Source organism: Sarcophilus harrisii, chromosome 6 (genome assembly GCF_902635505.1).
Source record: "Sarcophilus harrisii chromosome 6, mSarHar1.11, whole genome shotgun sequence".
Classification (NCBI taxonomy): domain Eukaryota; kingdom Metazoa; phylum Chordata; class Mammalia; order Dasyuromorphia; family Dasyuridae; genus Sarcophilus; species Sarcophilus harrisii.
This window is the reverse complement of record NC_045431.1, coordinates 241,336,115-241,349,258: the sequence shown is the minus strand read 5'-3', so window position 1 is coordinate 241,349,258 and position 13,144 is coordinate 241,336,115. Positions and strand designations below refer to the sequence as shown.

At 56.2% G+C, this 13,144-nt stretch overlaps 1 protein-coding gene across 1 annotated transcript; it reads left to right on the top strand.

Moving 5' to 3' along the window:
* The first annotated feature begins 10,308 nt into the window (after positions 1 to 10,308).
* Positions 10,309 to 12,237, top strand: CST6 (cystatin E/M). The gene is made up of 3 exons (XM_031941951.1): positions 10,309 to 10,612; positions 11,119 to 11,238; positions 12,021 to 12,237. Exons 1-3 carry the CDS (start codon positions 10,376 to 10,378, stop codon positions 12,102 to 12,104), a joined length of 441 nt encoding a protein of 146 aa, XP_031797811.1. The 5' UTR covers positions 10,309 to 10,375; the 3' UTR covers positions 12,105 to 12,237.
* The last annotated feature ends 907 nt before the right edge of the window (positions 12,238 to 13,144 follow it).

The following is a 13,144-nucleotide window of genomic DNA, read 5'->3' as shown; positions in this document are numbered from 1 at the left end:
TGCGGGGAGGAAGGTGCCATTCCTGTGTTAACCACAACATTCCGGGCGTAAGAAAACACCTGAGTACTTGGGATGGAGCCAGGGGACCAGGTGCCAAGGAGGAATTGAACCTCAAAGGACATTTCGGTTCCATGAGGAAAAAACTGCATGATGGGAAAAATTATTCACCATCACTGATCTGCCCAAACATCGTCACACATTTTCTGTCACGAGACAAGTTTATGAACATGCTTGACTTCTGAATACCCCCCCTCGCCCCAAGTCTGATCGCATGGCTTGGAAGCAAAGGCCTGGCTTTAAACGATTCCCCCATTGTGACCGGTATAACTGAGCAATTCCCTCTCTGGGCTCCGACTTCCTCATCCTTTACAAATTAGAGTGTTTACTTCTAGCTCTAGACCTCTGATCCTGAGGGACTGATAGCAGGAGGAGAGCGGAGGTTGGAGTTCTAGTTCCGTGGTGGCGAAGGAATGTCCCTGTGGCTAAGTTGGGTAATTTGGACTCCCACTGCCTCCAGGAAGCCTTCCCTGACTCCAGCCCACACTGATTTTTCCCCTTTCTGTTACCTTCCCCAGACTTTCTGAGGGTTAGACACTGGAGTATTGTCCTGTTCTGGGACTCTTGGGAGGATTGAGCAAAGGGGTGAGACTGAATCTGCCTTGAGGTTGCGAGCTCAGGGAGCCAAGCCTTGGTGGGGGGCTCAGGAGGCTGGCGGTCCCCATTTTGTGGGCTCTTGGCCCCAGTCAGGCTGACAGGAGCTAAGGTGAGTGATGTCAGCTGGTCCCTGTGTTGCTGCTGGGGGAAGAGCAGCCCAAGATCCTGTGGCCACTTGGGATGTTGGCACCGGGATCGTGGCTTCGGAAAGCGTGAGAGTGGCCGGAAAATGACAGGACAAAGGGCTCCTGTTTGGTTGGACAGGCCTGGGTGGACTTGTGGAAAGGGTGAGCCAGCAACTTGCTGCTCCCTGCCCAAGGGGGTGTTATCTGATCTTAGACCCACAGGAATCCTACGCTGGGCGTGCTCTCCAGGAGGAGAGGATGGGGCTGGGCTTTCCTATAGGCAAATATTGACTGAGCACCCACTCTGCTCCAGCCTTGCCCAGCCCGGCCTTTTCAGTGCCCTCCACCCGCATCCTGCTAGCAGTTGCTGGCCTAGGCTTGCTTGGAACCATCTGGAACTCTAGCTAGAGCTGGGGTAAGGGCCCTTCTTTGGGATCTGAGGCGGTTCAAAGGAGCTCCCCCCCCCCCATATCCTTATAGACGTATAGAGTCCTTCCTTGGTATCCCACAGACTGAATGGGGGCTAAGCCAGTGGCAGATGGGGGTCAACCCTGCTGATTCAGAACCCAGGATTCCCACCGTGAGGGTCACTGGCATTCAAACGTCTCCAGAACCCAAGGAGATACACGCTGACCGAGGTCAAGTCTCGGTGCATATGCCAACTGGCTGAGGGCAAAGGTCAGGAAAAGTCTGGAGCCTGGGTTTGGAAACAGCTGGATGACCAGAGGCGCAGCATCAGCACCCAAACGCACTTCCTGTACTGAGGAGAGAGCGGTGGGAACAGAGCCAGGACCAGGAGGCCTGTACTAGTTGCCCTACAGGAATTCTGGGTACCAGGTCAGGTGACTGCCGGGTCATTGTCTAATTTGTGGGGTTGGAAAAGAAGGAGAAATGGCAGGACTGAAGGAGATGAAGTAAGGAGAACAGGACGGGGATGCAGAAGAGGACACATGAGCCAGTTTTCAGAGAGAACTGTGCACAGCCTTCCTGGCTTCCTAGAGCCTGTTATCTAAGGAATGATGAGCAGCCTTCAGAAAAAGGGGGTCAGCGGGGCTTTCTCCTTCCCAAGAAGGCCAAGCAGACTTTGAGCCGCCCAGATCTGAACACGTCCCCGAATGAGGGCAAAAGCCCGAAAACTGACCTGGGGGTTCCCACTCTTACAGTAAGGCCTATATTTCTGACTAGCGGAACAAGGTTGCCCACTGTCGCCAATCCTATTGGATATCGTCCTAGAAATGTCAGCTTTAGCAATGAGAAGAAAAAGGAATTAATGTGGGCAATGAGGAAATACAATTATCACTGCAGATGATGTGCTAGTAAATAGAGAATCAACTACAAAGTTCCTACAAACAATTAACAACTTTCGCCAAGTTCAGGATTCAGAATAAATCTATGTCCCACTCCACAAGCCGTCCCTTGGAATAGAGAAAGGAGCAAACTGCAGTTCAGTAAAACAAGGCGAGGCGTGACCCGAGAGTGACACATTCAGGGCTCCACACCCATAGTCCTTCACCTCTGCAGAGAAGGGAGGCAGCCCCATCCTCAGATGGAGGCAACTCTAGCAGCTGTTCCTCAGCAACAATTTTTGGCTCTTTAATCGCTATTGTTTTCTCTTATACAATGACTTCATTGTTGGCTCTATTACCTTCCCGATTCTGCTTGCTTTGCTTTGCACTTGTTCATATAAATTTTCCCATGCTTCCATTTTCAATGTTCTTACGACATAGGAATATGCTATTATACTCATGTATCAAAGGGGCAGCCGGGGGTAGAGCACTGGTGCTGGAGTCAAGGAGGTCTGAGTTCAAATCTAGCCTCAACCGCTTTTGCCACCTATCAATATGGGTAAGTCACCCAATACTAATATGCTGGGCAAGACCCCCAAGCAGACCCAATTGCCACACACACACATGGGCAAATCATGTCGCCTTTGCTCAGCTACTCTCCAATTAATGGACATCTACGCCCTGCCTTTCTCTAGTATTTTTGCTGCACAAAAAGAGTACAATAAACATTTTGGCGTCTGGAGCCTTTCTTTTTATCACGAACTCCTTGGAAAATACGCCTCGGAGCAGTATCTCTTGCCCAATTTTGTCCAACTCCAAATTGCTTTCCAAAATGGTTGGACCCAATTTGCAAGTCCCTCAACAGCGGATCAGTGTCTAATTTTTCAAATTGTTTTAATTTCCATTTCTCTTATTACTAATGATTTGAGACAGTTTTTTTTAATTATTATTTTATTTATTTATTTATTTTTTGGGCAGTCTTTCATATGGTGTTAACGATTTGCAATAGAAGATGAAATTTCTAGTCAACTCATTAGAATATAAACTACATGGGGCAGCTGGGTGGTGCCATGGATAGAGCACTGGCCCTGAAGTCAGGAAGACCTGAGTTCAAATCTGGTCTCAGACACTTAACATGTCCTAGTTTGTGTGATCCTGGGTAAGTCACTTAACTCTGATTGCCTCAGTACAAATACATACATATATATATATATATGCTACACTTGGGCAGAGACCATCTTGCTTGCTTGTATAAGTAACTGAATGCAGTGTCTGGCATACAGTAAGCATTTCCTAAATGTTTTCTGTTTGTCAATGGATTTCAACATTCATTTAAACACAATCTCAAGGGGGTCAGAGGTAAAAAGAGGCTCCATGGATCCCAAAATGTTTACAGCAGCTCTTTTTTTTTTTTTTTATAGCTTTTTATTTACAAGATATGTGCCTGGATAATTTTTCAGCATTGACCCTTGCAAAACCTTCTGTTCCCACTTTCCCGCTTCTCCCCCCCCTCCCCTAAATGGCAGGTAGTCCCATAGATGTTAAATATGTTAAAGTATATGTTAACTACAGCAGCTCTTTTTTAAAAATTATTATTATTATATAGCTTTTTATTTACAAGATATGTGTCTGGGTAATTTTTCGGCATTGACCCTTGTAAAACCTTCTGTTCCCACTTTTCCCCTCCTTCCCCCACCCCTGATGGCAGCCAGTCCCATACATGTTAAACATGTTAAAGTATATGTTAAATACAGCAGCTCTTTCAGTCATAGCAAAGAACTGGAAATAAAGGAGATGTCCATCATTTGGAAAATGGCACCACGGATACAAAGGCGTATTACCGCGCTATAAAAAACCATCAAAACCGAGAAGCATAGAACTGACACAGAGAGAAGTCAGCAGCACCACGAAGACTGTGCACAACAATCCTGAGACTGGGGAAACCATCAAACACTTGAAATGTTGTGGAATAAAGGGCAGGGGTGGTTGGCCCTGAGACGAGGAGAAGACTCCGCTCCTCTTCCTTTGCAGAGGGGCAGCAGGGTCAAAGGGTGTGGAACGCAGTAGATAAGGTCATAATTTTTTCCCATGTCTTGACTGTTTTTGCAGAATTTCCTTCTGTTCCTCTTATAGAAAGATATTAATTATTAGAGATGGTTTCTGAGACAGAGAAAGGGAACACTGGCCAGGTGGGGGAATTTTAGGAGATGCAAAAGCACCAAAAAAAAAAAAAGTATATTTGGAAGATATGCTTTATTCATTGTGATTCCGTCCCAAAATATTAGTGTGCCCGCCTGCCTCTATGCCCTCAAAGACCGACTTCCCATTTTTTGCCATCTCTGGTGGTTTGATGAAACTTTCAAATTGTTTAATTTCCATTTCTCTTATTACTAATGATTTGAGGCAGTCTTTTTAAAAATTTATTATTTTTTTTTGGCAGTCTTTCATATGGTGTTAATGATTTGCAATAGAAGATGAAATTTCTAGCCAGCCCTGTTAGAAAATAAGCTACATAGGGCAGCTGGGGGTGCAGTGGATGGAGCACTAGCCCTGAAGTCAGGAGGACCTGAGTTCAAATTTGACCTCAGACATTTAACACTTTCTAGTTTGTGTGACCCTGGGCAAGTCACTTAACCCCGATTGTCTCAGCGGAAAATATATATATATATATATATATATATATATATATATATATATATATATATATAAAGCTACACGAGGGCAGAGACCATCTTGCTTGCTTGTATTTGTAACTTGCTGCAGCGTCTGGCACACAGTAAGCATTTCATAAATGTTTTCTTTATTTATATCATTTTATAATTTATTTATTTATACCATTAATTTATCATTACACGACTCCTTTTTATCCAACAAATATTTATTAGATTCACGAGTGTTAGAGGCTGGTGGAGCGAGTAAAACGAAAAACCCAAATAAGAACTGACCGGCCCTATTCCCAAAGGGCTTCCAGTCTCCCGGGATGTACAGTCAGTACAGAGCAGGGACAAGATCTCATCAAGTACCGAAGCGATGTCCAGGCGGGAGCCGAAGCCAGAGGGGGGAGGGGAGGGGCCGTGGGCAGCGGCCGCCACCTGAAGGATGCTCCCGGGAAGCCAAGAATTCCAGCGGAGGGGAGCTGAAAGGGAGTGTTTCCGATGTGGGCGTGGGGGGTGGGACACTGGGCGAGTGGGACTGGAATGGAGGGGGAATGGAGGGCAGTCCTTGGTAGTCAGAGAGACCAGGAAAAGGGGGGGGAGAATGGAGGGAGGCTCAGGGGATAGTGCATCAAGGTGGGATGGCCTAAGGGTTAGGACGAGGGAGGACTGAGCCCGGGTATGGGGTGCAGAGCGGCTGGGCCAGAGCCTCCAGGGCGGGAAGGGCGGCTTGAGCAAACAGCTGGGGATCCTGCACCCACAGGATCAGGGCCCCTGCCTCGATGGCACCGCTCTTTTCACTGCTCACTGATTAATAGGCAGCCGGGCCTTTTCTACCTCTAGGAGTGTGGCAAAGGATATTTGGGGAGTCCCTGTTTCTGCCTTGGACCCCCCAAGTCCCAGAGTAGGATCGCTGGGTCCCGTGCTGAGGATGGAGGGTTAGGGGCCCTTTCCTTCAACTGAAATCTCAGTCAGACGGGTCAGGAGGCAGAGGCCGGGAAGGGCCCTGGCCTCCCCTGTGACCCTTGTTCCCGGCAAATCGTGGCCCTTTGTGGGGCGTCATCCCAAAGGAGGGGCTCGGAGCTCCCTCCTTCCCTCTGCGTTTCACGGGTCTTCACCCCTGTCTCCCCGTCATTGCTGCTCGCTTGGCTCCTGCTCTCCATGACTCTCCTTGGATTTTTCTTGGCAAAGATACTGGGGTTCACCACTTCCCTCTGCGGCCCATTTCACAGATTATGGAATGGGGGGCGGGCAGGGTGAAATGACTTGCCCAGGACCCCACAGCTAATGAGTGTCTGAGGCCAGATTTGAACTCAGGAAGAGGGGTCTGGCAGGCTCCAGGCCAGGGGAAGCCCCTCGAGGGGGATGACACACAAAACAGACTCAAGGCAAGCACCACATTTTCCAGGAGGATTCTGATGGGTGTGTGTGTGTGTGTGTGTGTGTGTTTGTCTAGTGGGGCACGAGGAGGTAGGAGGGAGAGAAAATAAATGCTTGTTAATTGAAAAAACAATTTTTTCCAAAAGCACCACCTTGCTGTAATAAAGCCCAGCTTCACTCATGTCCGACTTTCCATAACCCATTTGGACTTTTCTTGCCATTTCCTTCTTGTGCTCATTTTATGGAGAAGTAAACCAAGGCAAGCAGGGTGAAGGGCCTTGTCCAAGCTTGCCCGGCCAGGAGGTGTCCGGGGCCGCTCAGCGGAGATCGGGCGGCCCTACAGCCCCCGGGGAGAAGGGGAAGTGTCCCTGGCCCCGTTTTTCCAAGCTGTGAGCGATGAGAGAGCGGCTGCTTGAGACCCGTGTCCTTTGGTCCCTTATTAATGAGCAAAGGGCTCTGGGTTTGACTGAAGGGTAGGGAAGCTCAGGGCTACACTGTTCCTTGGAAGGCTTCCTCCTCCCCTCTCCTGGCTGGCCTTGGGGAACCACAGTGTTTCTGGGACCGGCTGGGACCAGGCTGGGCCAGGTAGCCCCCTTTCTTTCCCCATTGGAAGAGCAAACTGAGGTCCCAGCCCAGAAAACTCCAGGACTGCCAGCTGTTTCCGGGGTGCAAGTGGGAGAAAACCCCTGCTCTTGGGGGGGCCGAGTCCGTGGCTGCCCTCTGTCACGATTTGGGCTCTTTGAGCCAGAAGGGACACACTCCTCCTTGGACAGATGGGAAAACTGAGGCCCACGAGGAGTCCGGAAGCTCAGCCTTGTGTGCTAGGCTCGTTCTCCCGTGTCTCGTCCCCCTTCATCTTTGTAAGCCCCCCTCAGATGTCCTTCCTGTGGGTCTCCTCAGACCCCGCCCTTGCAGACAGTAATCAGAGGGTCACTGGGCCCTGAATCCCGCCAGACTCCTGGTGTCCCACCCCACCCCTGTCAGGAGGAGGGGGATTCGTGACCCAGGGAGTGAATGGGGGGATAAAATGGAACAATAACAAAGAAAGCAAGAACCCCGGGCACCCCCGGCCTGCAAAGGGCCCTGGGCATCCCCAGCCTGCAAAGGACCCCAGGTACCCCAAGCCTGCAAAGGGCCTTCCTCATGTGAGGTAGAAGACCCTTACCCAAAATGACTACTCAGAGACCACTCAGTAGAAAGCGTTTATTAAACCTCCGCAGGATGAGCCGTCCCCTCTCGAGATAAGGGAGAGAAAGCTCCCAGTCGAGGGCTAGAGAAGTAGTAAAGATGCCCAGCTCTTGGACAAGAGATGACATCACAAGGAAGAGCACTGAGAAGCGCAGGGGGAGGCATCTGATTGGCTGTTGCTATCAGGAGAGATGGGAATGGAAGGTTTCAGGGAAATCTGATTTCTAGGAAACTGGAAATCGGGCCTTCAGCTTCAGACATCGGGGCCAAGGCTCAAGCCCACTTGCGCCTGCACATGATCGAGCCGACAGTGGCCAAGCTCATAGGCTCGATATCGATAGATGTCAAATACCGATAAATGGCATCAGCTCAGGTTCAGTAAAGTGTTTCTAGCTGCCCGAGGCCCAAGTAAATCCGGGCCTGCACATGTGATCCAGGTCAGAGGGAAACACAGAAACAATGCAAATAAAATACAGAAAAAGAGTCACACGTTCCTTCTCTCTCTATTCCACATGCCCACCTCCCCCAGCCTGCAAAGGGCCTTCCTTGGGCCTGGGAGTGCAGGCAGTGCTGAGCCGGAGGAGGGAGGCCCGAGGGTGGGCAGCAGGGAACTCGCCCGGAACGCCCCCCACACCCCGGGAAATCGCAGACTGCCAGGGCTGGGAGGGACCCTAGAGACCTTGGCACTACCAACAGGGAAACCGAGGCACGGAGCGGGGCAGCCACCGGGCCAGGGTCACACACGAGCAGGACCGGCCAAGGCCAGAACTCGGCTTGTCGCCTGCAGTCAATACGAAGGGAGGAGGCCTCGTGGAGCGGCTCAGGGCAGGCCCAAGTCCGGCCAAAGCACGTTTGATTAACTCACTGGACGTGAGCCGTCTCCGCCCGCCCGCCTCCTGTCTGTCCTGGGCCCGGCCCGGCCTCTGCCCCACAGAACCATCGACTGGCTTTCCCCTAAGGTCGTAATGCTGGTGACTGAGAGCGGCCTTAGAAGCTGACCACTCGACAGATGAGTAAACTGAGGCCCAGAGAGACGACCCGAGCCTTTCCAAGGTCCCAGAGGGCAGGACGGGGGCGGGGGGCACCCACAGGTGGACACTCAGGCAGCCGGGATGGAAGTCCTGGTTCTGTCACTAACAGCCAACCTGGGCAATGTGATTTTTGGGCCGGGCCATTTTTCCACTCACGTCTGACCCTTTTTGAGCCCGCTGGGGACTTTCTCGCCAGGGATACTGGGGTGCTCGGCCTTGTGCTTCTCCAGCTCATTTTACAGATGAGGAAACTGAGGCAGACGGGGTGAAGGGACTGGCCCAGGGTCACCCAGGCTGCCTCTGAGGCTGTGTTCGAATTCACAGAGAGGAGTCTTTGGGACCCCAAAGCTGACACTAACCACTGCACCACCCAGCTGCCCCTGCCAGGGGAGGGGGATACAGAAAGGGCACCCCCCCCAAAGGGCGAGACCATCCTCGGACGTAGCATGAGGGGAGCCGGAAACAAAGCTGGGAAAGAGGGCTTGGGGCCGGGCGGCTACCGCAAGTCTGATTCTTTCAAAAGTGGTTTATTAATAAAACAGGTGTTCCAGAGGGCGCGGAGCGGGAGAGGCTGAAGGGATAGGTCAGCAGGGGTCGGGGGAGCAAGAAGGGGTGGCGGGGGAAGGAAGCTTCAGTGCAGGTGACCGCGACAGAGTCACCCCCTTCACAGGAACCAGGACTCTACTGATGGATGAGGGAGGGAGAAGGAGCAAGAGCAGAAGGGGCTTGGGAGGGAGGGGCTTGGAGAGCAGAGTAAATGAGGAGACCCTGACCCTGTGCGATGCCCCGAGCCGGGGCCTGGGAAATCCTGCTGCTGGTTGGGTCTGGAGCTCTTGGGTGGGAGGGATTCCTCCTTATTGGCAGAGATTGGTGCCCTGACCCTATGCAAGGGGAGAGAGGGAAGGGGAGAGAGGGGAGGGGGGAGTCCTCTGCTTTCCCAGAATCCTCTCCTGCCCTTTGGGTTTCCCAAGCCCCATCTGGCTTTGAGAGAGAGGGTGGGAGACATGGATCTCTCCCCAGATTACTGAAGGGAAGAAGCCAGCTCGGGGGGCGTGGGGGGGGTAGCAGCCCCACACATCCCTCTCCCCCCCCCTCGCTTTCTCTTGGAGATCTGGGGCTTTCCCACTGGGAGCAAGGTCATTGGGTGCCCTCTGGGGGCTTTGGGCTGCAATGGCTTAAGAGCAGTGAGGTCCTTCCTGTCTCCTGTGGGACACATGGACATCCCAGGACGTCATTTAGCACAGAGACCCAGCAGGCGGGTCCAGATCAACGCGCCTCACTGGGGACACTGGGTAAGTTGGGGCACCTGGCGCTGAAGGGGGCTGCCCCCGAAACCATCTCTCGGCCCCCTTTGGGCTCCAGATTCTGGGAGCAGCCCCTGCCCTGGCTGGGGGGGCAGGAGCAGAGCTGGGACCCAGAGAACGGCCCCCGGGGGCCCAGGAAGTGTCTGATGGAGGCTGGCTGCTTGGTGGCTCCCGGGGGTTCTGACCCACAGGCGGCTGCCCCCTCCCCCATCATGTGGGCCAAAGGTCGGTTCTGAGAGGACCAGGGCCAGGGCGGGCCATCGCTGCCGGGGCCCCCCACCCCCCACGTGGGGGCCCCCCTCCCTCTGGGGGATCTGTGAAGTCAGTCGGGCAGCGAGCATTAAGTCATCACTGTGCCCGACTCTCGGGAGCCCTGAGGATGCTCAGGCGGCCAAGGGGGCCCCGAGACGGCCGCTCCCGGGTTCCTCCGCCTCAAACATGGCCCGGGAGAGGCCCAAAAGGGGGCTCCCCTTCTGCTCCGGGGGCTCGGGGGAGGAGCTCTGGGGGAGGGGGTCTGGGGGAGGGGGGCCAGGGGAAGGGGCCCCAGTGCTGCCTTCTGGGAGGAGGAAGAGGAGGCAGAGTTTCCATCCAGCCCCAGGCTGGGGAGGGAGGAGGCCCAGGACCTGTTGGGCAGCTCCGTGGCTGGAGGAGGAGGGGGAGGGGCTCCCCGCGCCCGGGGTGGGGCTCCCGGAGCGGGTAAAAGGCGGGGGGCCCGGCCGGCTCCCCAGCTCCCGAGGCCCGCCCAGAGCCGAGATGCTGGTGGCGCTGCTGGTGCTGTGTGTCGCCTCCCTGAGCCTGCCCGCGGCCCGCGGGGACCAGGGGGGCGGCTCCGGGCCCCGGCCCGGGAACCTGCTGGGGGCCCGCATCCCCGTGTCCACCAGCAGCCCCGAGGTCAGGGAGTACGCGCAGCTGGCCGTGGAGACCTTCAACACCGGCAGCAACAGCATGTACTACTTCCGGGACACCAAAGTGCTCAAGGCCGAGAAGCAGGTGAGGGGCCGGTGGGGGGGGGGCAGGCGGGGCTGGGGGCTCAGGCTGGGAGCGGGAGGCGGGTCTGGGGCTGCAGGAGGCTGACCCTCATCCAGCCGGGCGGGGGGTGGGGCAGGCAGGTGCCGGGGCCGGGCCTCTCAGCTGGGTTTGGGGACCTCCCTTGGGCCCCGAGGTCTGTCTGTCTGGGGGCAGCCTGTGAGCGACCGGCCAGGGGGATCCTGGGAAAGGGCCTGATCCTTAGGCCGGACGTCTCTGCGGAGGCAGCGGTGTTAGAGGGGGAGGAAGCTTGAGGCTCCAAGGAGGACAAACTTTCAGTCCTTAGAAGGGACCAAAGGGCTGCCCGGGAAGGTAGTGAGCTCCCCAGCCCCGGGGGGCCGCAAGTAGAGGCTCACAGGGTACCGGGAGGGGTGGGGGTGGGGTTCAGGCCCCCATGGGTGGCTCTGGGGAGGGGCTGGTCGGCCCCCCCTCCCCCCCCCCCCCGCTGACCGAGGGACCCCCATGTCTAGCTCGTGTCTGGTGTCAAGTACTACCTGACCATGGAGATCGGGAGCACCGAGTGTCGGAAGGGCACGGATACCGGCGAGGGAGTCAACCTGACCCAGTGCCCGTTCTCCGCCGAACAGCAGGTAAGTGCCGTAAAGGGGCCTGGGTCCTCCTGAGCCCACCCTGACTCTAGAGCAAAGCCTGGGGGGGGGGAGCTCAACAGTTCTGCAAGCTGGGGTCTCCTGAGACCCCAGGATCCACCTCAGAGAGGCCGGGCACCTAAGTCCAGCTGGGGACGATGTCCTGCCCGCCGGGGAGAGTGGGGAGCATGTCTGGGAGCACATGTGGGTGGGTGTGAGTACATGTGCGAACAGGCCCTGGCCCGGACGTCTCCCCGCCCAAGAAGAATCGGACCAGACGCCTTTGTCAGACTGGGGCCTTCCTCCCTAGGTTCCTAGGCAGGGGAGGAGGGGCAGAGGGGTCGGGGAGGAGATCCTGATGCTGCCGTCTCCTATCCGGGAGACTGAGCCATTCTCCCCTTCCCCTGTCCAGCCTCAGTTTCCCCTCCTGTAAGCTTCCTTCCACCCCTAAACCCAGGGTCCCAACTGCACTGACCGCTCCCCTACCAGGCTCAGCATCCCTTCACGCCCGTTCTGGGGGCTCCCAGGCCGTGGCTGCCGGGCTCAGGGGGGCGCTGCCCCAGGAAGCAGGGCCTCCTCCATCCCCAGAACCCTCTGGGCCCAGCCCGGATGAGCTCATAATCAAAGGGCTTCCTGTTCTGGCCCCTGCTCTGGGCCTGCCCTTCCGGGCCTCTGACCCCTGCCCATCCCCGGCCGGCCTCCCTGAGACAAGGGGGGAGGATTATGGGGAGCCTGGGGGGGCCCGCTCCATTCTGCCCATTCCGCGGCTCTGTCTCTCCCCCCAGAATTTCCGGTGCGACTTTGAGATCCTGCAGGTCCCCTGGAAAAACGAGACCGCGGTCGAGAAGTTCTCGTGTCTGCCCGCCTAAGGCCGCCCTGGCTTGGCCCAGCACGGGGGAGGGGGGCACCTGCAGAGGAAGATGGGACAGGCTGGGGGGGGGGGCTTCTGGGCCCTGGAGATCGCACAGCGGCCACGGCTGAATGAATAAACGGATAAACCCACGGCCTTCTCTGCTCAGTCTGAGCCCCAAGGGAGGACCTGGGGCTGGGGGGGGCCGACCCTGCGCCGGCGCTGGGGGACCCCGGGGCAGCTCCGGCTGCTCCCAGCCCTTCTTCACTTTTCCAGTCCCACGAAAAGAGAGATTTCAGATTCATTTTTGTAAGCTCTGCTATAGCTTTTGTATAGCTCCGCTATAAGGGGGGGCTTTAGGGCAGAGAGGGCTTTCTCGGGGGATTCCCTGGTCCTTTTTCCCAGAATCCACCTGCCCGCAGAGCTGGACACACACGCGCACACACACACAAAGGTTCCTGGGAAGCCGCCGCAGGCCCTCGGGCCCGGACAAAGCCGAGCTGGGAATCGGGCGGGCGCCGAGGGGGAGGGTTCTCTGCCCACGCCCGCCCTGGCCAGGCTGCCCCTGCCCCCCTAGCAGAGACTCCCTGCTGCCCAAAGCTCCAACCCTGGCAGGGCCCCGGCCCCGGAGCCCCCGCGGCCCCTCCCCCCCACGCCCTTGGGCCCTCACTGGTGGCTCGCCAGGAACGGGAGGCAGAGGGAGGGGGTGCAGGCAGACCTGGCTGGCCCAGGAGTGTCTCGGAGCCTGCTAGGCCCAGCAGCAGGGTGGGGGAGGGGGACCCCGGACAGGAGCTCTGACAGGGGAGGGGGCCGTGATGGGTCCTGGCTGGGTTCCCAGACTTCCTCCTGGGGCCGCCCACCGTCCTCTTCCTTCCCGATTTCCGCCGGGTCCGCCTTTCCTCCCTCTCCTTCCTCTCTCCTCCTTTGTCCCTCCCGGTGCCCTCGGCCATCAGAGCCGGGGCCGCCCTGAGACTCAGAGCTGGAAGGGCTCCGAGCTAATCGCAGGGCCCAGTATACAGCAGGCACTTAATAAGCCCTCACTGAATTGAAGCCACCCTG

Bases quoted from the DNA above. Each gene is read 5' to 3' on its own strand.
- CST6 (XM_031941951.1), top strand. From the start codon at position 10,376: ATGCTGGTGGCGCTGCTGGTGCTGTGTGTCGCCTCCCTGAGCCTGCCC. The intron at 10,613-11,118 runs GTGAGGGGCCGG...CCCCATGTCTAG, and splicing joins TGCTCAAGGCCGAGAAGCAG to CTCGTGTCTGGTGTCAAGTA. The intron at 11,239-12,020 runs GTAAGTGCCGTA...CTCTCCCCCCAG, and splicing joins CGTTCTCCGCCGAACAGCAG to AATTTCCGGTGCGACTTTGA.